The 22813-nt window shown below is 36.0% G+C and overlaps 3 protein-coding genes across 4 annotated transcripts; 2 read left to right on the top strand and 1 right to left on the bottom strand.

The window, feature by feature from the left end:
* Window positions 1–346: 346 nt before the first annotated feature.
* Window positions 347–14299, bottom strand: LOC106131649 (CCR4-NOT transcription complex subunit 2). The gene is made up of 8 exons (XM_013330810.2): window positions 13944–14299; window positions 12165–12440; window positions 11370–11553; window positions 10154–10336; window positions 8901–9105; window positions 1472–1636; window positions 718–853; window positions 347–480 (listed from the first exon to the last, which is right to left on the bottom strand). Exons 2-8 carry the CDS (start codon window positions 12435–12437, stop codon window positions 406–408), a joined length of 1221 nt encoding a protein of 406 aa, XP_013186264.1. The 5' UTR covers window positions 12438–12440; window positions 13944–14299; the 3' UTR covers window positions 347–405.
* On the top strand, window positions 1845–6633 carry LOC132902992 (piggyBac transposable element-derived protein 4-like). 2 transcript variants are annotated; one of them, XM_060950121.1, is made up of 4 exons: window positions 1845–2136; window positions 3497–3631; window positions 3711–3797; window positions 3990–6633. In XM_060950121.1, exon 4 carries the CDS (start codon window positions 4604–4606, stop codon window positions 6188–6190), a length of 1587 nt encoding a protein of 528 aa, XP_060806104.1. In that variant the 5' UTR covers window positions 1845–2136; window positions 3497–3631; window positions 3711–3797; window positions 3990–4603; the 3' UTR covers window positions 6191–6633. The 2 variants fall into 2 exon arrangements, with proteins under 2 accessions (XP_060806104.1, XP_060806105.1); XM_060950122.1 differs by lacking the exon at window positions 1845–2136 and having other exon boundaries at window positions 3287–3631.
* Window positions 14300–16204: 1905 nt separating the features above from the next.
* LOC106131667 (V-type proton ATPase subunit E) lies at window positions 16205–22787 on the top strand. The gene is made up of 5 exons (XM_013330839.2): window positions 16205–16375; window positions 16553–16728; window positions 19544–19712; window positions 20544–20735; window positions 21959–22787. The coding sequence occupies exons 1-5, from the start codon at window positions 16343–16345 to the stop codon at window positions 22064–22066; spliced, it is 678 nt and encodes a 225-aa protein (XP_013186293.1). The 5' UTR covers window positions 16205–16342; the 3' UTR covers window positions 22067–22787.
* The last annotated feature ends 26 nt before the right edge of the window (window positions 22788–22813 follow it).

The following is a 22813-nucleotide window of genomic DNA, read 5'->3' as shown; positions in this document are numbered from 1 at the left end:
TAAACCAAAAGCTTCCTTTTTTGGATCTCTGTGATGGAGCTAGTACCTACAGCGGGAATATTTCGGAACTTACCTTAAAATTCGAAATAATGTAAGACAATATACCATTTTATTGCAATGACAACTATAGAAATGTGGTAGTCTTTCTACATATGCAGTTGAAAAAAACTAAACTTGCGATTCTTCTTTTAGGCTACCAACCGTAACTTCATCTTAATAACTACGATAATATTTATTTATGTGAATTCTATGAGGTCAATAGATGAACCTGATTATCCTTACTTTCAAATAAGTACCATGAATAATGGAATTTTCCAATGATTGGTAAAAAAATAAAACGAGCAAATTTTTAAACTTGTACTTTTTATATAACAAAACTACAATAGGTGTGTGGGCGCGGGGCCGCTACGTCAGCACGTGCGGCGGCAGCTGCGGCCGCCCCTCCAGCTTGCTGTAGTCCAGGTGGAATTCTTTCGCCACCTAATAATATACATTAATTTATTATTAACTTGCCCTTATTTGCTCGTCATAAAGCCAGACTTTTGTGTTGGGAAACAGTACTTATTTGCTTTATCTACTTATATTTTTGGTGTGCTATATATGTATGCCAAAATTGAAACAATTTCGGCACACAGCTGAATTTTAACCGCATTGGATTTTAGCAGGACCAAATATTATGGCCATTAGAAGCTACAACATAGACATGAAAAAGCTAACCTTGCGCCAATTGTGCGCATCAAAGAAGTAGTAGGTGCCGCGCTCGTAGGTGGACGTTTTCTCCACCATGGGCATGCCGGGCGCTTGCGAGATCCACACCTTCTCCTCCATGTGATACCGCCATTCGCGGTTGTATCTGAAAGTATATTCAAATCTCAAATTTTATGCTCATCAATATAAGGGTGACGCCAGAGATAGTGTTATTGGGTAAATGGTAAAACTACTGCTGCATTCGGTTTCGGAGAAAAGATAGCCTTTTATGCCACATGACGACGTAAAATACTTTGGCATACTAAAGCTCAAACATTTGTGGTGGGAAATCTGACACAAAATTACGCTCGACTGGCTACACCCTAAATGTGAACTTACTGTTCTTATCCTTTGCGTGACTATAGAATTTATCATATAACGTTCGTCTTGTAACAGTAAATCATCGCTAGAAAATTAGAAATTAAGTTATTAGAAAAAGGAATGAAATCTGTTTGTGTCGTCCTCGTTTCGCATTGGTATAATATAACCTCAGAAATATAACAATGTATATTTTTAAAACGTCTTTTGATTCATACATATTATATTACTTTTTTAAACCTATCACTTTGATTCCTTGCTCAACTATTGGTTATCATATTCCTCCAGTTATCGTGAATAACTAGTCGCAGGTGTTATACCATTATTTAGTCCTTATCATCTGGATAAATATTTCCTCATATTTATATTTATGAAACAAAAATTACAACTAAAGCATTATACTGACAGCTCAGCGGCGGCGGCTATCTGCAGCACGTCGCCCACGAAGCAGTAGAACAAATAGAACAATAAATCTTCCTTATATCGACTCAGTCGTAGCGGCGCCAACTTTTCTCTAATAGAACCGTTTATCAGGTATTCGGGAGGCACATGGTAGTCCAAGTCTTGTGGTCTGAAATGTAAATTAAATGATTTTTTATTTCAAAGATAAATGTGAATCAGTATTATTCTGAAGGGAATAAAATATTGCTAACATTCAATCTACTATGTCTTACTGAGTATAGAGGCAAAAAACTAATAAATTACGCCAAGTGGCTGCTGTCTATACTGTTACATATGATGTGCTCGTTGTAACTCAGCTCAGTAAGCATTTAACCCTTCGTAAGCTTTAGGCCGTATCCGGGCATGTACTAGGAATGCTTTGTTCCGGATCCGTCCAAATGCACTCGTCGTAGTTTTTACACAAATATAATATCTAATAACAAGAAATAAGGTGTTTTATTATTTGAAATGTATTTCTAACGAATGAAGCCGTCATAGACAACTGTCAAATATGAATTTCATCCGTTCATTTAGCTAACCAAGTCATTTCAAATTGTGACTTCGTTGTGTTGCAAAGTGACTGAAGAACGTGTGAGAAAACTCGTCTTTTTTGGCTGTAATTACAAACAGGTATGTAAATGTTTTTATTTCGTTATTATATAGTTACTTTCGAAGCAATTACGTGTAAAAGTTTATAGATTTAGTAAAAAAAGAAGGATTTTAGCTTTTTCAAAAGTAGATGGAGTGTGTTACATATTTCTTTCGTGTTAGTTTATGCATTATATCCAATACCTCTGTAATGGATATAATTGGTTTTAGATAGTAAATTTATTATACTATTGAAATACACTAACTTTTTTACAATAAATACATGGATTTTGTAAATATCTTATATTTTTCAAGACTGAGAATCCGTTACACGCACACATACGCACTATGTCCGCCATCTTACTTGTGTCGTACACTGTCTGTGTATTGTATCGCGACGCTAATATACAGCATGCTTTCAAAAGCCTCTGTGATTTATTCATTGATTGAAACTAAATCTACGAAATTTATTTTATTGGTTTTAGTCAAAATGTCGTTTGGTTTTGATGACATGATGTCATGATAGTTGGGAGATGGTATACAGGATCTACGCTCCGGTAACTCGTATCGCGCTGTGTTTTAGCTCGTTAGTTTTGTCTCCGTGAGCACTTTCTGATGAAGTGACATCGAGGGTCTGATGATGCAGTCGGAAGGTGGTATACAGGATCTACGCTCCGGTAACTCGTATCGCGCTGTGTTTTAGCTCGTCAGTTTTGTCTCAGTGAGCACTTTCTGATGAAGTGACATCGAGGGTCTGATGATGCAGTCGGAAGGTGGTATACAGGATCTATGCTCCGGTAACTCGTATCGCGCTGTGTTTTAGCTCGTTAGTTTTGTCTCCGTGAGCACTTTCTGATGAAGTGACATCGAGGGTCTGATGATGCAGTCGGAAGGTGGTATACAGGATCTACGCTCCGGTAACTCGTATCGCGCTGTGTTTTAGCTCGTCAGTTTTGTCTCAGTGAGCACTTTCTGATGAAGTGACATCGAGGGTCTGATGATGCAGTCGGAAGGTGGTATACAGTATACAGGATCTACGCTCCGGTAACTCGTATCGCGCTGTGTTTTAGCTCGTTAGTTTTGTCTCCGTGAGCACTTTCTGATGAAGTGACATCGAGGGTCTGATGATGCAGTCGGAAGGTGGTATACAGTATACAGGATCTATGCTCCGGTAACTCGTATCGCGCTGTGTTTTAGCTCGTTAGTTTTGTCTCCGTGAGCACTTTCTGATGAAGTGACATCGAGGGTCTGATGATGCAGTCGGAAGGTGGTATACAGGATCTACGCTCCGGTAACTCGTATCGCGCTGTGTTTTAGCTCGTTAGTTTTGTCTCCGTGAGCACTTTCTGATGACATCGATGTCTGGTTTGAATACATGCTAATAATTTTATTTTATTGACAGATTAAAATGGAACCCCAAACCCCAAGTACTTCCAGAAGCATGTTTGTCGGCTTGGAGGTGACTAGAACTCCTCAGGGATCCCTTATTCGGGGCAGAGATGTAGTCTTGGAGACATCTGGATCAGGGAGGATTAGAGTATGTTATTTTCCAGTTTTGTTAACTTTCCCTTTTACTTTAAAAACAAAAACTGATTATTTCGTATATTTTATTACAGCCTTGGCGGCCCCAAAATTTATCTGTGGAAGGCGAAGCCATAGAGATCGTGGATGAGTTGGTCCATGGCGGCGAAAAAGTAGCTGCTGTAAGAATGGTTTTCTTTTTTTTGATAACTTTAGTAGATGTTCAACTTTTTTTTAACTACCAAGATAATAATATGTCGAGATGTATACTAACTTATTGCTCACTTATTGATGTCTATTGTAAGGATTATCGAAACAAAATATTACCTATTATCACAACATGCAATGTTATTTACAAAATAATTATTTTTTAGGTACCAGAGGAACGTACGAAAGGTCAGCCGCGTAATCTTTTTGGCCGAGAACCTGTAAGTTTCATTTTCATAACACTCTTTGAAAGTATAAATTACTTGCATTGAGAAAGGGATTTTTATTTATTGCCGCTCTCATCGTGCACCGGACTATCTGATAGAAATCTAGTCCATCCAGTAACTAAGGTAATGTAACTAAGGGTGTTTGGTTTGTGCTTCAATAACACAATTCTGCTAAAATTGGCAATGCGGTATGAATGTATTGTAACTTCATTGATATAAAGGTGTTTGGTGTATGCTCAATAACGTAATTCAGCGAAATTGGCAATATGGCATGAATATATTGAAAGTTAATTGAATAAAAATGAACAGGAATCTCTATTCCTGTTCATCGTTGGGATACACTAATTATTCCTTTTTATAAAAATATTGTGGTTGGCATCTCTAACAATACCCGCTTTTGTTATGTTTGTGTGTATGCTTGCATGTGGTTTAGGGTTTGGTTTTTTTAATAGGATGAAGACATACTGGATCCTGAGCTGGCTGAAGAATTAGCCATCGACTCTGGAAGTGATGAGGATGCCGAGGAAGAATTGACTCTCGATCAGTTACAGCAGATGTTGGAATCAGATGACGATTTTATTGAAGATGAAGTTAGTGAGGAGCCATTGACTTGGTCATCTGATTTTAACGAATTTAGAGGGGTCAGGGAGGACTTCAACGAAGAAGCTGGTCCTAAAATTGAGGGAACAAGTCCTTTAGGCTTGTTTACTCAAATTTGGGACCAGCCTCTGATGGATTCTATTGTCCACGAAACGAATCATTACGCTTGGGAAACAATAACCGGTTTCTTTGAAACCGGAGACTCCATGCCAAGTAAATCTCGCATGAACGACTGGGTGGAAACTTCGGTTTCCGAACTATATAGGCTTATAGGTGTGATGATATTTATGTCAATATGTGTAAGAAGTAGGTTAGAGGAATATTGGATGACGGGTGTGATGGGTATGCCGGAGTTTCGAAAACTGATGTCAAGGGATCATTACGTAATGCTCTTAAAATTTTTGCACTTTACTGATAACAACAACATACATGTACAGGGGCGTGATAAGAAAATAGCTAAAATAAAACCTATTATAGATTATTTAAATAAAAAATTCCAGTCCATTTACGTGCCTCACAGAGAAGTATCGATAGACGAATCGTTGCTGCTTTGGAAGGGTCATTTAAGCTGGAAACAATGCATTCGTTCCAAAGCAGCTCGATTCGGTATCAAAAGTTATGAACTCTGTGAGGCCGTAACTGGATACGTAGTAAATTTAATTTTGTATGCCGGCAAAGGCACGACAACTGCAGAAACGGTTTACGGGTTTACTACATCCACTGCCAAAATAGTCCTTGAGCTTTTCAAGAACTATTTAGGCAAGGGATATACCCTGTTCATGGACAATTTTTATAATTCTGTTCCTCTGACCCAATTTCTAAAAAAACATAAAACTGACGTAGTCGGTACTCTGAACCGTCGCCGAAAAGACACGCCCGTAGAAATCCAAAATTTGCAGGATAAAAGGATGGCTAGGGGTAGTGTGGTAAGTAGACACTGTGGTGATGTATCCGTCATAGCATGGAAAGATGTGAAGCTTGTCACCACTGTATCTACTTACCACAAAACAGATATGGCTCCAGGGCACAGGGCTGGCCAACCCTGCTCCAAACCAGTCGTGGTCCATGAATATAATAAATACATGGGAGGCGTCGATCTCAAAGATCAAAAGCTAAGCATGTATTTATTAGAAAGAAAGAGGGGAATCAAATGGTATATTAAAGTTTTTAGACGTCTTTTAAATATATCTATTTTAAATGCATATATTATATATTGTGCTAACATTGGCCAGCATAAAAAAATGACTCACCGCCAATTTCGTTTCAAGCTTGCTGAAGAGCTCTGCTTAGAATTCGGACAAAACGTCTCCTCACGTTCGCGCCAGGTCCCCATCCCCACCTGTAGCAGGCTGAACAGGGATTTTAATCATTTCCCTGTTCATAATGAGGTGACCGAGGAGCGAACCAAAAAACAAGATAAATTTAAGAGGGGACGTTGTGTTAGATGCAGGCAAAAATGTAACATCGCGTGCAGTCATTGCACGGTGTATATTTGTGTTGGCCAATGTTGGCTTGAGTATCATACTTTAGAAAATCTATAGTTTGTAAATTACTTCTGTAGTTACATATATATAAAATATATAATTAAATATTATCTATTTATTTATATTAGTTATATATTTATATAAAATGTGTGATGTAGTAGTCAACACACCAGACTGCTACTTCCAGGTCTCGGGTTCGATCCCCAGTCAGGTCAAGTTGGTAAATTATCTTTTTCATATTGACTTCTGATCTTGGGTGTTTATCTATTTATGTATACATTATTTTATTTTTAAATATTAATATTAGGATTATTGTTTAAAAATACTTTTTTCTCTTTGATCCCTTCTTTCTTAGGACTGCACTGGTTTGGTCTACGGGTTATAAGATACATAGAATGAATATACAAATAAAATAAAAAAAAAAAAAATTCAAAGCCCTTCAGGCGAGTAGGCGACCAATACTGTTGAAAAGAGTTTCTTTCGGCGTTTCTTCTCTTGCAGTGGTCGGTTACGAAGCGCTAGTAGTCTTTAGCTTTGAAAGAATTAATAATTTTAAATTTGAGTTTTGAATACATATCTATTTAATTTATCTAAATCGATAATTTTTACATGTAATTTGACGTAAAAAAGTGCCTACAAAGGCCTATTTTCTGAATAAACGTTTGAGTTTGGTTACAGTCGGCTTGAGCTCGATCGAACGCATGCGTGTTTTGAGTCCAAACATGCTTTGTTTAAAATTTAAGTTGACGTCATTTAGAGACACTGCTGCAGTGCAGTTTGGTGCCTATTCTTCTGTTATCCTATTCTTCACTTGCGCTTCTGAATTTGTGTAAACTTTTTTGCATATGAATATTCTGCAGACTGTTTAAATAACACCCTTTTAAAACGTTGTTGTTATCAGTAAAGTGAAATGATGGGAATCTAAAATTTCGATTCCTACGCAAAATTTTTTTGTTTAATTTGAATTCATAATTCATTAAAAATAAGTATTTTTTTTTACAAAACAACCGACTTCAACACTATTCCCTATCTCAAAAATTACTGAACCGATTTTGATGAAAGTATTTTTTTTCAATAAGTCTTTATATATTACATAGTTCTTATCATTATAGATTTATTGAAAAAAAAAACTTATCAAAAACAGTTCAGTAATTATTTTTACAAAATTGTAATTTTATTTTTATTTTTTCATTGGTAAAAATAATTCCTAGTATGTACTATGAATCATTGGTAAAAATAATTACTAGTATGTACTATGAATTGAATAGGTTTAGAGTAGTGGAAACCAATAAACATTGTACATTTTTGTATTCCAATAAAAGAAACATTTTAATCAACATTTTATTTTTATTTTTACAAGACACTCTTTTCCAAATTACTAACGTGCACAACTAAAAACAAACATCCTGTAGATATGCCCAGATCCGACCTAAAGCAGTTAGACAAACATTGACAGTGGACGGATACGGCCATCAGCAGTTAGGCGTTAACCACATGCCGCCATTTTGTCCAGATACGGCCATCAGCAGACAAGCAAGGCAAACAAGTCACGCACACAGACATACATTTTTCTAGTTTTTGGCTATGGTTTTTCGCTCATTTTCTCTAGGCAAGCTATATATGTCTGATATAAAAACGAAACTACAATTTTTCGTGTTTGCCACACTGCCCTTACAGTTGAGCAAAGACAAATGTAAGTGAATGAACGAGCCAATTGAAAAAATGATAGTTTTCTAGGTAAGTTTTCAGTTTTTAGTAGAAATATACTATTTTAAGACATTTAGATACATTTTACTTGTTGTTTTGTGAAGCCAAATACATTATTTACGATTACAATGCCTCAAATAAATCTACATTTCAATATTTTCATGGTAATAGAAGTATAAAGTTTGCGTTGTAGAAGTTGCAAAATGGCGAAATCGTGATTCTTACTGGATTATTTGTGAAGACGATTTTAGAGAATTTTACTTGGGACATAATAACTTTTTGGCACCATTAAATTCCTCAATTATTGGACTTTGTGGAATAGTAAACAAAAACAGAATATATGAAAGATGTAAATTGCAAAATCAGTAAAATATTTACAATGGATAATTTTTCGGTAAGTTTTGAATTCAGTGACCTAAATATAATAAACGCAAGTGTTTTTTCGCATCAAAATTTATTGCATATGATTCTTCATTTATATATCTTTAAAAAAAAATAAATTTTTGGGTAGGTCCCAAATAATTATATACAGATATACAACAAAATCTAAGACACTGCGCGCCCGTCCGCCGCGGCGCTTGAACGCCGCAGACGAGGTGCGCAGTTTGCGTATAGCCGCCGCAGCTGAAGGGTTAAACTAAGAAGTGTGCATGATCTCAAGTCACTTTTAAGCGCATTTTCCACTTGAATGTGGCAGTTACTAACGACATGTTAATTTACTTAGAATCGGGATTAATTACGGAATCAATAAGGAAGTCTAAATTTAATATTAAGTGCAACGCACTTCAAAACTATACAAAAGTAAAAATCTTTATATATATAAAATTCTCATGTCACAATGTTTGTCTCCGTACTCCTCCGAAACGGCTTTACCGATTTTAACCAAATTTTGAATGCATATTCAGTAGGTCTGAGAATCGGCTAACATCTATTTTTCATACCCCTAAGTGTTAAGGGTTGTCCACACTAAAATTTTTTTTTAACTACAAATAACTTAAAAATATTTATATGGCAAAACAACGTTTGCCGGGACAGCTACTATATATACAAATATATTCACCTGCAAGGCGTATCCGCCCATGGTCCAGCGAAGGTGAGATAGAGGTTGTCAGGTGAATTAAGGTTCAATCCTAGTGCAGTGAGGTCCTGCCCTAGCGCCAACGACACTAAACTAGGATCCGACTCCGCCGCTCTTATGAACGTCAGTAGTCCCACGATGCCGAATTGATTAGGAATCATGGTGTCTGGTATGTTCGTTACTTTGCCTAAAATAATAAAAAGAAATTAATACCTGTATTGTCATTAAATTATACAGATTAATATGGTAAAGCTATTTAATATTCAACTGCACATAAAATATAAAAAAATATCAGGCCCAAAATTTGCAAATGCTGAATGCTTTATTTTGAAAACAACAGGTTCATTGGATTCTTTACTATACATTAAATTATATTCAATGTAACATAAAATAATGCTGTGCTACTGCAAAATTTATGTACTCAAACTAAAATATGAAACTGCGAAACTTGAGTGCAGTTAAAAAAATAATTAATTGGCAGAAAAACATAATAATGCAAGCCACTTAAACACCATTGCCATCCTATATAGAATATACAAACCGAAATATTCCGTATGTGCTCCTTGAATGACAACTTGGGGGAGAAAAAACACAGGTCAGATTCATGTCATGAAACTACAAGTTTAATCTCAATAGTGTGCATGCATAGCTTAAATACTCTAATTGGACACATATTAGCAACATCTACACCATTTGCTGTATCTCGATCTTTTACTGAATACTGAAGATTACATATAGATTATTTACTGCACTAAACATGGGGATTCACATCAATTTGAAAGGATACTTAAAGTCTACAATGTATGGGTGTGTATGTTTTATGAACACAAAACCCTAATGTCATTCCCCTCATATTTAGACCAATAGGCCATGAACACATACTACTTTTATGACAAGAATATAATATTCTTGTTAAGCTTTTTTTGGCGAAAGTTTAATAGGCTTCCGTGATAGATTATTATATTTTATAAAAGGTTAATTCAAGCCTCTGCCAACCCTTCCGAGAGAGAAGCGATATATATATGTATGTAAATTGTTCTTCTTCCTCCTGGCTTTAGTGCTGGTTGAAACCTCGCCATTATGGAGAGAAGTCCGGTATGCCTTTGACCATGGATCCTGGATTGGGTTGGTTATATGTATGTAGATTCAAGCCAAACTGTACATCATACAATTATTAATTCAGAATTGTGATAGTTAATTAGTTTGATAATGTCTACTATAATCCAATGTCTCACCGTCGGGCGAGGTCTGTATCCCCTTCCGCAGCTTGTCGCTGTGGTTGTTGTAGTCGAGGCTGGGCGCGGGCGCGGGCCCCGGCGCCGCGCCGCCCGCGCTCGACGTGCCGGGCAGCGCGGGGAAGTCCTCCGACGACATCGTGAACTCAGACTGCTCCGACGTTGGCTGCTTCACCATACCCACTGAAAAACCCAATGTGCAATGGTTATTATTCTATCCAGGCAAGTGTTCAAACCACAGGGGCCGAGCTGTCCGTCCCTGAAAAACAGGCGATTCCTACAAAACTCATATCGCAATCATATTTTTATAATAATCCCCTCAAAACTTTACTTAAGTTAACACCTAATTTCTTATTGGTTTACCACAGGGACCATAAAGTCTTGTATATTCCAGGGTCAAAGTTCTATGGCCAAAACATACTAAAACGGCCTTAAGTAATTAAATGCAAATAGTATTATAATAATAATACCTAATCATTAGAATCAGTCATCATTCAGTTTCTCTCTCATCTCTGCGTGTTCTTAGCAGCACCTGCACCCTCCACAGAAGTGTTTCGGGGCCCGGGGTCCACTAGACTCCCTAATTATGTCGAGTTATATAACTGGAAAAGCTCCGATTAATCTGGAAACTGATACTTACGACTATAAATGGGTATTAACCCACAATATTTTGCCGTCATTGTTATCCTATTATGTTAATCATTATCAACATAATACGCGATTAAGTATGCTGATGTCTGATAAACAAGTCTGTATAAACAAAACTTTTAATGGTTATATATTGTTTTCGTAAAGAATGTATTGCGAACTCGTATGTTAGCTTCATGAAACGAATTCCATGTGTTGGATGTTTCAGATTATCTCTAACTTACTTGTTATTTCCAATTTTGCTTCCCCAGTTGCTAGGCATATTGTTTTGTTTTCACTTCCTTAATAATCTTTATTCTTTACTGATTTTCTCCTACCTTTGCTAGCCTATCATTTAGATCATTCAATTATGTTTGGTCGTTGGTCGGTGTTAATATCATACAAAAGCTCAACTAGTAATCGCCGTGTGACCAAAAACAATGAAAATATAATTAACCTGGAAATCCAGCTAAAATAATAAAACATAAAACTTCCTGGAATGACTATTCAGATTATGCCAATTAGACTTTATGCCATTTCATTAGTATTTTTTCCAGGTTAGTTACATTCCCCTGTCACAATGTCTGACCGTAAGGTTTAGAGCCGGGCGGCGGCGGCGCGGCGGCGGGCGCCTGGTCGCCGGCGCCGCGCGCCGTGAGCGACGGGAACTCGCTGAGGTCCAGTAAAGGCGGCGTCGACGTGTCTCCGCCCTCGCCGAATACAGAGTGGTAGTTGCTGCTGGCGTTAAATCGAGATAAGTTGCCCATACTTGACTGTGGAAGGAAACAATTAAATTTAGATAGTTTCATGTTTATTAAAGTTAAATGGAAATTCTGTAAGTAAACAATCTCATTTTGACAAAATCTTATCTTTATTTAATAAAAAAAAATAATTTATATCTATATCTTGTCACAATTTTTTAATTAAGAGCAATCGTGCCATGAATACTGAATACCCATGCCTATATAACTTAGTGCCTACTCAAAGATCACAATACTAACGTATTTTATCAGTGTTTTCTTATGTTAATAGGTGAACAAAATTGACCTAGCAACATTCTTTGACAGTCAATGATGTTTATAATGGTAATTCAATGGAGTCTGGAAGTAGTATGATGATCTCAAAGGAGTTTTATACATACTTACATACATATAATCACATATTACAGGGTAGACAAGTCTTGAAGACTGATAGGCCACATTCAGCTGTATAGATTTATGATGGAATTAAGATTCAAATATTGACAAGTTACGTGCCAAACGCTTACAAAAGGAATCCCAAGTTTATAAGCTTATCCCATAGTCGCTTTTTACAACCTCCATGAAAAAGATATAGAGTGATTCTATTCTAAAGTGATGTATTATGTAAAATTTGCAAATCTCACCATGGAATTAGAGTTGGGTTGTTGTGACAGTGTGGTGGGCATGGGCACCCTCCTGTCGGCGAAGGCGCGCTGTCCGAAAAGGGTCGCGCGCGAGGCCATGGAGGGCGGCGCGCCGCCGGGCATCGCCGTGGAGCCCCGGCCCGGCGACAGCGCGCCGCCGAACGTGGGCGTCACATGTCCCGACACGCCGCCCACCAGCCCCGAGCTCACGCGACCGCCCACCCCGCCGCTCGCTAGGCTTCTTGGTGCTTGCTGGAAATTCAAGTTTGCCATAACCTGCAACAATTGTTACCTGTTATTCAAAATGTGAAATATAGTACAACAGAATTGGTCACTATCTTAGATTGACATGGAATTCTTAGTTACCTACTTATATTAGGTGTAAATGCAAAAGTAACTATAACGAAATTTCATTAGAATATTAACTACTTTCAACAGACTTAAAATAATAAACATGTGCTCAATTCAATAACTTTAACTTGACATAACCAATATTGGCTTGGACTCCCAATAGCGGTAGTTTTAAGCTAGTTCAAAATTATCAATGTTTAAGTAATGTTTATTATCAACAAGTCATCATTAAACTATAAATATAATCAACTTTATTTCCTATCTTGACCATAATATGATATGCCTGTTATTACAATTGCTTATTTAGTACCAAACAACTCTCAAAGCAAATTTAATTCAAATTCATACACTTTTTGAGTATGCAGAAATTACAATGGATATATGGCAAAAATGTGAACAAAGTCTCTACGATAACACTAGAAACAAGAAATAAAGTTCCTTTGCCTACTAGAAGAATCCCACATTTATAAGCCTATCCCTTTGTTGTCTTTTATAACATCCATAGTAATTACATAAAGGCCATTTACTGATTGACAGAGGACAACATTGGGTATTAAGTACTAAAATGTAATATCATGTCCATCTAAAAGGGCTTCGACATTTGAATAAATACAAAAACTTACAAATAAATTATATTATTAATTAGTACTAGTCTTCAAAAAAAAAGATACATTAGCAATACAAACAGTTGATGCAATCTACATTATTATTCATAAATGGCAACAAGCATAGTTTCTACAACATAAATTTACAATTACTAACATTTCATAAGGCCAAATTAATGTTATTTCAATCCTTGTGACTTTCCAATTTGAAAACAAATCTTCAACTTCTTGAAAGTGCATGAGTATGTTGCCCTCCGTCCTGAAGTTCATTTATTCACTATGCAGAGTACAAGACTAGGTTTAAATAACCTTAAATGTGGGAGTATTACCAAATAAAAGACTTAGTTTTCTTAGCAACAGCCACAAAGTTCAAACTCATTCAAATAATGTAGGTACCTATTAACATGAAAAGTACCAGACCTTCATACTGACTGACATCACAGAAAGCAATACAAGGTAAACAATTTTCTGGGGCAAGTAAAAAGCGTTCGCAAATATGAACTGGCGACGATTTGACGCCGCGATGATACGAACTATATGTCGAATCAATTTGATGAGACAATCCACTCATCATAAATAATTATGAATCAGTTTAAATTATATCTTGTTGCTCACTAGCAGAATGCCTTTTGTGGATCGTATCAGAGCCTTAGAAAGTTCACTCATATTTCTGATACAGATCCAGATAACAGAGATCAACAACAACAAACAGGATAATGCCTATATCTAGTCATAACATAATTTTACGATAGATATTCGTACCCTGACAAACAATGGCGACTTGGTAATTTCACTAGGTTTAGGGGAAACATTAAATATTTACCTAATGTGTTGACGACAGTCCTTAATTCACTATTTCAAGACACGTATGGATGGTTCATAATCGAGTATTATCCGCAGAAACAAATCAATTCACTCCCAATGAAATAAACAAAAGTTTGTTGACTGTTCAATTTGGAATACAATTTTAGTGTTTAAATTTTTACACACGAACTAAGAACATACATTAGACCGTCCCTGTCATGAAACACTGCTATAAAACGATGAAGACTTTATACATCTTTACGTCACTATTAAATATTTTAACAATTTCACTCAGTTTTGTCGAACGCCACATTACCCTAAACAACTGGCGGCCATATTGTTAAAAACGGAAATTTAGAAAAAATCATTTGTATTCGTTTAAAATAAAAAAAAATTAAGACGGTTCTCAATAAAAGATTTTATTCTTATAATTGGTATTGAATATTTATGAGATAAATATTATGTGAAATTTTCGTTATCTTTACATTTTTATATTAATCATTAATTTATGGAAACTTCTTTGACTTTTCATGACTTGGAAACTATATTGCCAGAATATAAAAATGTCTCTTTTAAAAAAATGGGTAAAATTATATTGTCTGTGGAAGGCAAAACGATTACATTAAATAATATACCTACCTATTATAATATTTCAAGTCCGATTTTCACGTAAGAACCACTCGGCTTATCTCCGTGATATTGCATACTTGGTAAAGTACGTAGAAAGACATAAATGCGAAAGTGAGTTTGTTTTCCCTACATGCGTTGTCAATTGAACTAATCTTTTTGAAATTTTGCGTATTTTAAAAAGTCTGGAGAAGAACATACATAGGGTACTTTTTATCCAGATAAAAAGTGAAATTGCCTTGGGAATTGCGAAACCCTGTATTCTTTTGTAGGTGGCGTGTAGATGCGCCAAGCTGCGGATTATTACTATTTACTATTAAAATATAAAACTACTTAGTTAGAAAATAAGTGCAAAATATGAAAATAAAAATAATATTTTCAAGTTACATGCATGCATGCATACAGTCACGTCTATATCCCTTGCGGGGTAGACAGTGTCTTGAAAAGATTGACAGACCACGTTCAGCTGCTTGGCTTAATGATAAAATTGAGATTCAAATAGTGACGTGATTGCTAGTCCATCGCCGTAGTTATTGTGAATTATTAGCACTATTAGAATGAAATCACGCCTCTTTCTTTTTAGTGAGTAATTTTCCCACTTGCCACGATTCTAATACATATACAAATATCACTCAAACTATACGTATAACATACAAGAATCAAATCTCTCTATTACAATATATCAATCAATCTATTCTAAGTTACATACATGAATTTCAATGCTTATCAATAAAAAGTTGTAATTAATAGTACTAAAGTGAGGGAGAACTTCCGACATAAACTACATATTATGTTAAGTATCCTCTTCAAGATCATATGGTAGACGCTTTATTATAAAGACTGGATTCACTCCAATCGGATATAGTGGTACCTTAGTGCGTAAACAATAGTGGATTAAATATGTAAGTTACTAACTTGTGGTTTCTGCGGAGAGTTTTTATTTGGAGTCCGTTTTCGCATCTTTAATTAATTTCTTTTAGAGTGGAAATTTCGTCAGTTTATTAATATACAATATACTTGTCAATTTATACACACAATGAAACAAAATAAATTTAATGATTTAATTGATTTAGGCAAATAGATTTTCATTTTTACATGTTGGTACCCACGAATTTATATTTTGCTTGTTATTTTATGAGTACCCACAAGGAGCTTTAATAATTAATACCTTACATACACAGAGTACCAAACTATCTTAATAATGACTACCTGCATCTTTATCCCGCACAAGAAATGCTCGCTGCCGTGACTGTAAGTATTATCTGAAACACTGTGGGATGTAGATTATAAAAAACACAAGGTCCCGCCAAGCATAAATATCAGACATACAATTTTGCGTTCTTGTCACCAGTTTTTCAGTGAATACCTCGTTTAGTGGAAACGAAGTTTTGACACATTGTTTTATCTGCAACTTTCTCTTTTTCTCTATTTTAAGAACAACCGAAATGAAAAATGAGAGAGAAGATAAGACATGTCTATCAACCTTGATTACTGATTTGATCCACTAATGAAAAGTTTAATAAGAGTAGAATAAAAATATTGATTGTGGTTATTTACTCGGGTTTAAGTTTAAGAATAAAAACTTTTTTTTGTATTTTTTTAATTTAGTGAACTTGTCTATGGTTTTCGGGGATAATATCTAGATACAATGGTAACACTGCAATCATATGATTGTTCAATGAAGAAGCACGTCTGATAGGCGTCGTCTTACTTCTTCTAGCCAGATTTTAATTTTCTGGCTCTGTGTCAGTTGTTTTTTGTGTAAGTGGTGTTAAATAATAACCATCAGCCATGGCGCTCAGCGATGCAGATGTTCAAAAACAGGTTCGTACATGAAAATCATACTATTGGTGAATGCTCCAAGCACAAATTTTGTAGAGATAATTGATCCAAGCAGCACTTTGAAACTTTCATTCTATTCCATATCTTGATACTTAATACACTTTCTATTCATTTATTTCACTCAAACTTCTCCATAATGTCATGATTATTTTTCACCAGATCAAACATATGATGGCCTTCATCGAACAAGAGGCCAATGAAAAAGCTGAAGAAATCGATGCAAAGGCTGAGGAGGAGTTCAATATCGAAAAGGGCCGGCTGGTTCAACAGCAACGGCTCAAGATCATGGAATACTATGAGAAAAAAGAGAAACAAGTTGAACTCCAGAAAAAGATGTAGGTATATTCAAGTACCATTTTCAGGTTATTATGTCCGGATAAGGAACAGCGTGATAAGGGAATGTTGTGATGTGAAAGAAGATGTAGTTACAGGAATAGAAAAGGGTATGTTGAGATGGTTCGGTCATGTGGAGAGGATGAATGAAAGCAGGTTGACTAAGCAGATATACAGGGAGAGTGTGGAGGGAAAGGTCGGAGTGAGAAGGTCTAGACGAACATATATTGATCAAGGACATCCTGGCAAAGGATCAGGTCAAGAGTACCAGAAACTGCCGAGCTTGATGAAGAGAGTTATGAATGTGTATGAAGTGAAGGAAGTATGCAGAGATCGTGGCAAGTGGAAAGAGGTAGTCTCTGCCTACCCCTCCGGGAAAGAGGTGTGATTTTATGTATGTATGTCACCTAAGTATGTACCTGTGTAAAAATGTTACTAGTCTGTTTGTTTGTATGAGGTTATTGCTATTATTGCCAATAACATGAAAGCAATTTTATCATTGTGTGTATTTGTTCAAACATACATGTAATCATGTCTCTATCCCTGATGGTGTAGATGGAGACAAGTCTTAAAAAGACTGATTGGTCACCTAGTTCTGCATGGCTTAGTGACAGTATTGAAATGCTAAAGTTCATGACTATTTAAATCTCAATTCCATCATTTAGCCATAACGAACGTGGCTTTACAGTCTTTTCAACGCTGTTGGTTCTGTCTACCCCACAGGGGATAAAGATTAGAGATGCCACGAATATTCGGCAATTATTCATTACATACATACATACATAAAATCACGCCTCTTTCCCGGAGGGGTAGGCAGAGACTACCTCTTTCCACTTGCCACGATCTCTGCATACTTCTTTCGCTTCGTCCACATTCATAACTCTCTTCATACAAGCTCGGCGGTTTCGGGTACTTTTGACCTGACCCTTTACCAGGACGTCCTTAATTTGATCAAGATACGTTCGTCTAGGTCTTCCCACTCCGACCTTTCCCTCCACACTCTCCTTGTATATCTGCTTAGTCAATTATTCATTATTTGGCCACTTTTTTGCTATTCGGTATTCGGCCGAATAAAAGGTAGTATTTGGCAACAATACAAAAACTATGCAACAAATAAAAAACTAAAAATGTTAGTAGTAACAGCACCCCCAATCTTGTGTGAAAAGTTAGTTTACATCATGCTGTATTTGAGTTTCACTAGTGAGTACCAAGAATAGTATTTCTGGTGACATAATAGGTATGTACTAGCAGTTCTTATCATATAAGACAGCGGCAAGATAATGAGTTATCAAATCATTCAGAACATATTTCAGGAAGGCAAACATCATTTTACTTTTGATGTGCAAACATGCCCCAACTATTGACCTGTATGGATGCTATAAATATTACACAGTAACACATTCCAGTAAATCTACAGCTACTATGGTAACCCATCTCAACTCAAGAATGCTTAAGTTTTATTCAAAAAAGTACAGAGCCATAATGTAGGCTCTTAAGAAACATTGAAAGTTATGATGATACAGATATATTTTATATGGCTTATGATATAAAACTTTGGATATATCAAAGAAAAATACACTTGTTAACTATGTGGGAATAAGGGGTTGAACTTTTTAATAAAAGGGTGTATAAGTATGTGATGAATCTTTTTAATGTTGTATCTCTTAAATATTTTCTGAAAGAGATATGGAACTATGATACCAAGACTAACTACAATGAGAGGGGATGAATTTATTGCCTAGCAGTAAACATGAAAAATGGCAACTGTTTTGGCAGTTGGCTTGGCCCATTCATAAGTGACATACATACATAGAATCACATCTTTATTAGAGTTGTCATATTCGGCAACGCGGTCGGTCGAAACGCCGAATATTCGGCCGATGAATATTCGGCACAAAATACCTCCATAAAATCTTTTCACTGCATTTATTCACAACTTTCACTCCCATACATAACTTTTCACTCATATTAATGTCAGGACCAGGTCAGGACCCTAACAAGTGGTGGTTCGCAAACCAAAAACAATTCCCAAACCTTTCGTAGTTTGCTAAAGTTTATCTTTTTTCTCCTGGAAGTAGTGTGTATAGTGAGAAAGGTTATTTTCTGAGGCTGGTATTATTTATGATGAAAAGCGCTATTGTTTACTACCAAAAAGTGCTGCAGAGCTTGTTTTTATTCATCATAACTTACCACTGGTTTATTTTAATTACTGAAGTGTTGTAATTTGGAAGTATATACATACATAATTTTGATAAAAGGTATATGTGTCTTTTAAAAAACATATATTCTTATATAGCAAACAGATATCAGCATTTGGGGATATTTTTATTTAATACTATGATCTGTAAGCTCATCTTCAAAAAGTTAACTCTAAGCCTTGGATTGTTTATTACAATTACAAATTTAATAATATATTGAGTTTTAGTATCATAATCCCATGATAAGGACAGGTTTTCTAACACCAGTGATGTTCTTGTATGTAACCATCTATTATGTCGTATACTACAATTCGTCTACAGTTTCAGATTTTAAGATGAAGTCTGTTATAGATTTTTTGGGTTCCATACCTCAAAGGTAGAAACAGGACCCTATTTTTATGAGGCCCTATTTCTATATTGATGGATAGAAAGCGAAAATGTATCAAAATTATTTATTTTCGTTGCAGTTATAACAAGAAATTAAAATAAAAAAAATAAAATATTAAAAGGGTCTCCATACAGTAAATGTGATTTTTCCCTTTTTTTTATTGCTCAATATAAATAACAGTTACAGGTAGACATTATTGTTACTATCTAATTGTATTATTTAAATTGACAGTCAATCATCGAACATGCTGAACCAAGCTCGTCTGAAGGTGCTCAAAGTGCGTGAAGACCACGTGCGCAACGTGCTGGACGAGGCCCGCAAGCGCCTGGCTGAGGTGCCCAAGGACACCAAGCTGTATTCAGATCTGCTTGTCACACTCATGGTGCAAGCTTTATTCCAGGTAAGGTTTGAATTGAAGTTGGTTCATCCGGTTTATTAGTTGAGAAATGGGAATTTCTAGTAATTAAAGAAGTCATTTCACTGTTAAAGGTTTAAATCTATTGCTGAATAGATTTCATCAGAATTGTTCCAGTTGTTATAAACAAAAATAGTAATTTTACATACATATAATAAAGCCATCAATCTTCGAACATGCTGAACTGGAATAAAGTCTTGAAAAGACTGATAGGCCTCATTCAGCTGTTTGAATGAATTCAGATTCAAATAATGACAGGTTGCTAGCCAATCGCCTAAAAGGAGAAACCCAAGTTTATAAGCCTATAGTCGCCTTTTAATAGTAATCTTCTCTTGTAATATATGTATTAATTAAAAGAAACAGAAGGGAAATAAATAATTAGGTGATGAATGTGAAAAAGTTGGTACATTTTGTTTTAGACAAGACATTCTCAAGTGTTAAGCTGAATTCATTTCTCTTCCTTTAAATAGTTTGCAAGAGGAAAGAGATAAAACAGATAACATATCATCACCTTGGCACAATTAACTAGGTCAATTTTCCAACGCTTATCTTGAAATCTCTGATCATAAAACTATTCTATAAAAGATATAGGAAAGTTTATTTGGCATTTGTTATAGAAAAGATTAATTTACAATTGGATACAAGGTATCACTTATTGACGTCAATGCTTAAGTCTAATTATATTTACTACCGCCTCCAGAGTTTATGTGTAGAATAAGCGGCGGAACAAACTATGTATACTATAGGTGACAATAAAACTGGAATAAGTTTGTTTATAAACTATATTTTTTTACATATTGATTGATTGATTTCCAGCTCATAGAGCCGACAGTGACCATCCGAGTCCGACAAGCGGACAAAGCCCTGGTGGAGTCGCTGTTGTCCCGCGCCCAGCAAGACTACAAGGCCAAGATCAAGAAGGACGTCCAGCTCAAAGTGGACACCAGCTACCTGCCCGCCGACTGCTGTGGCGGCATCGAGCTCATCGCTGCCAAGGGACGCATCAAGGTAACTGAAACTACATTTTTATTACATCGGCTCATTACTACAAGTAGTGTTAAGTCCTAGCTTCCAGGTCTCCGTCTTCAACTTGTTTCCACCTTAGACTCCTGATTTAACTTGACTTAATATATCAAGCATATAACAGGTCTTCGTTGTCTTGATTGGCTTTTCTTAGCTGGCACACGCTATGTTTGTTTTCCCTATCAGACCAGGATGGAAGTTCGGTTATAATATAAAATTAGAATGGTCCCGTTCTTTTAGCATTCAGTAGTGCAAAACGACAGACATGTTATTTTTTTAAGAAAGGATGAGGCATCTTTCTGGCGATAGTACTGAAGTTCTGTTCAAAATGTTTAGCTCTTAATAACATGAACTCTAATATAATATCTAAATAAAGTCTAAATTACATCAGTATAACATGAACTCTGAAAATATGACACAATTTTAGTCAATCGTGTAAAAAGAAAATGGTGTAAAAATTGTTAGGGTTGTGTGGTTTACAGCCAAGGCGTTTTATTTATTTCTCCAATTAGAGTCTGCGTTAGATATACGGAGTTGAGCGTGACTATTGCAGTTGGTCACGCTCGTGTGAGCTCCCGCCATTGTTACCGATTGTATCATTGTTCGCACGACTGATAATAATTCTATCATACATTTTTAACTTCTATTTTGCACTATCACTATGGTCACTGCAATGTTATTTTTTTATTAGATCAATCCATAGTTTAGTTATGACTGAGCGAGTGATCAGATAACAATTTTCAATTTTCAAGTGTAAGTAAGTACTGAAATTTCTTACTAAGTGCCGCTAAAATAACCACGAGGCCAACATACACGTCGAACGACTACTAAGTTATTAAATTCGTTTTGATCGGCAGATTTTTCAGGCATGTAGGTAGGTGTAATAAGAGAATGATATTTACTGACATTTATAAAATCACTTTGTCTCTAAAGTGGGCCCACAGTAAAGTACATGTGTGTATTAAGACGGCCAGCGGTAGTACGCTTGTCTGTGACACTGAAGGTCTCGGTTTCGAATCCCGTCCAGGGCATGATGAGAAAAGAACTTTTTCTGGTTGGCCTGGGTCTTGGATGTTTATCTATATAAGTATTTATTATAAACTATAGTATCGTTGAGTTAGTATCTCGTAAAACAAGTCTCGAACTTACTTCGGGGCTAACTCAATTTGTGTAACTTGTCCCGTATATATTTATTTATTTATGTTCAGATCGACAACACCCTGGAGGCGCGCCTCGAGCTGATCGCGCAGCAGCTGCTGCCGGAGATCCGCACGGCTCTGTTCGGGCGCAACCCCAACCGCAAGTTCACTGACTAAACTGTACACCCTTCCCCTACACACTTGTTGCTACTAACAATATTTAAAATTTCGTAATACTGTAGAGATATGATAATACTATAAGTGTTTTCCTTTGCCTAATTAATTATAATAATGCGTACAATTTATCGCTATTTAGAATGTATAACTGTTCTGAATTCGCCATTAAACATCATGTGAGCATCTGGCGCGAACACATCTATATTTTATAAACTCTAACTGTAAGTTAGTTTCGCCAGCTGAAGTGACCGTAACCCCGAACGTATTTTATTATAACAATTCATTCGTATAACTTAGACGTAGATGTAGTGTTGGAAACAATTAATGTTACCATTTTATTAGGTACAATATGCGATAGTGAACTCTGTTAATAGTGTGTTATTGCCCAGTGTACGGCGACGGTGGTATATATCAAAATGTAATTAATCAAGATCGTTGTTTTCGCTTCATGTTATTCGCTGACTAGGAATATTGGTGGGTAGTAAGGTTTCTTCGTGACGGCAGCATCCCACGCTATGTTCACTCAAATGATCATTTGACTGGGCGCAGTGTGGTGTCACAAAGAACTCCTACAATCGACCACGTTTTCCATCTTTCCTGGCAATGTAACTGGCTTGCTTCTATAAATTATATTAAAGGGCACTATAGCTCTAACTAGGATACATGTATTTCCATTATAGCACTGTTAAATTTCTTATGTAAATATATAGATGTGTTGAAATCAGTGTTTTATTTGGGATTTGGGTC

This window comes from Amyelois transitella, chromosome 20 (genome assembly GCF_032362555.1).
Source record: "Amyelois transitella isolate CPQ chromosome 20, ilAmyTran1.1, whole genome shotgun sequence".
Taxonomy (NCBI): Eukaryota; Metazoa; Arthropoda; class Insecta; order Lepidoptera; family Pyralidae; genus Amyelois; species Amyelois transitella.
Note: the sequence above shows the minus strand (reverse complement) of the source record. Positions and strands in the feature narration are given on the sequence as shown.

Excerpts from the sequence above, each read along its gene's own strand:
- LOC132902992 (XM_060950121.1), top strand. The coding sequence starts at position 4,604 with ATGTTGGAATCAGATGACGATTTTATTGAAGATGAAGTTAGTGAGGAG.
- LOC106131649 (XM_013330810.2), bottom strand. The coding sequence starts at position 12,437 with ATGGCAAACTTGAATTTCCAGCAAGCACCAAGAAGCCTAGCGAGCGGC. Across the intron at positions 10,337-11,369 it reads GCCCGGCTCTAAACCTTACG|TGGGTATGGTGAAGCAGCCA; the intron begins GTCAGACATTGT and ends TGGGTTTTTCAG. Across the intron at positions 854-1,471 it reads ATAGCCGCCGCCGCTGAGCT|ATACAACCGCGAATGGCGGT; the intron begins GTCAGTATAATG and ends ATATACTTTCAG.
- LOC106131667 (XM_013330839.2), top strand. The coding sequence starts at position 16,343 with ATGGCGCTCAGCGATGCAGATGTTCAAAAACAG. Across the intron at positions 19,713-20,543 it reads TGGTGCAAGCTTTATTCCAG|CTCATAGAGCCGACAGTGAC; the intron begins GTAAGGTTTGAA and ends ATTGATTTCCAG. Across the intron at positions 20,736-21,958 it reads CTGCCAAGGGACGCATCAAG|ATCGACAACACCCTGGAGGC; the intron begins GTAACTGAAACT and ends ATTTATGTTCAG.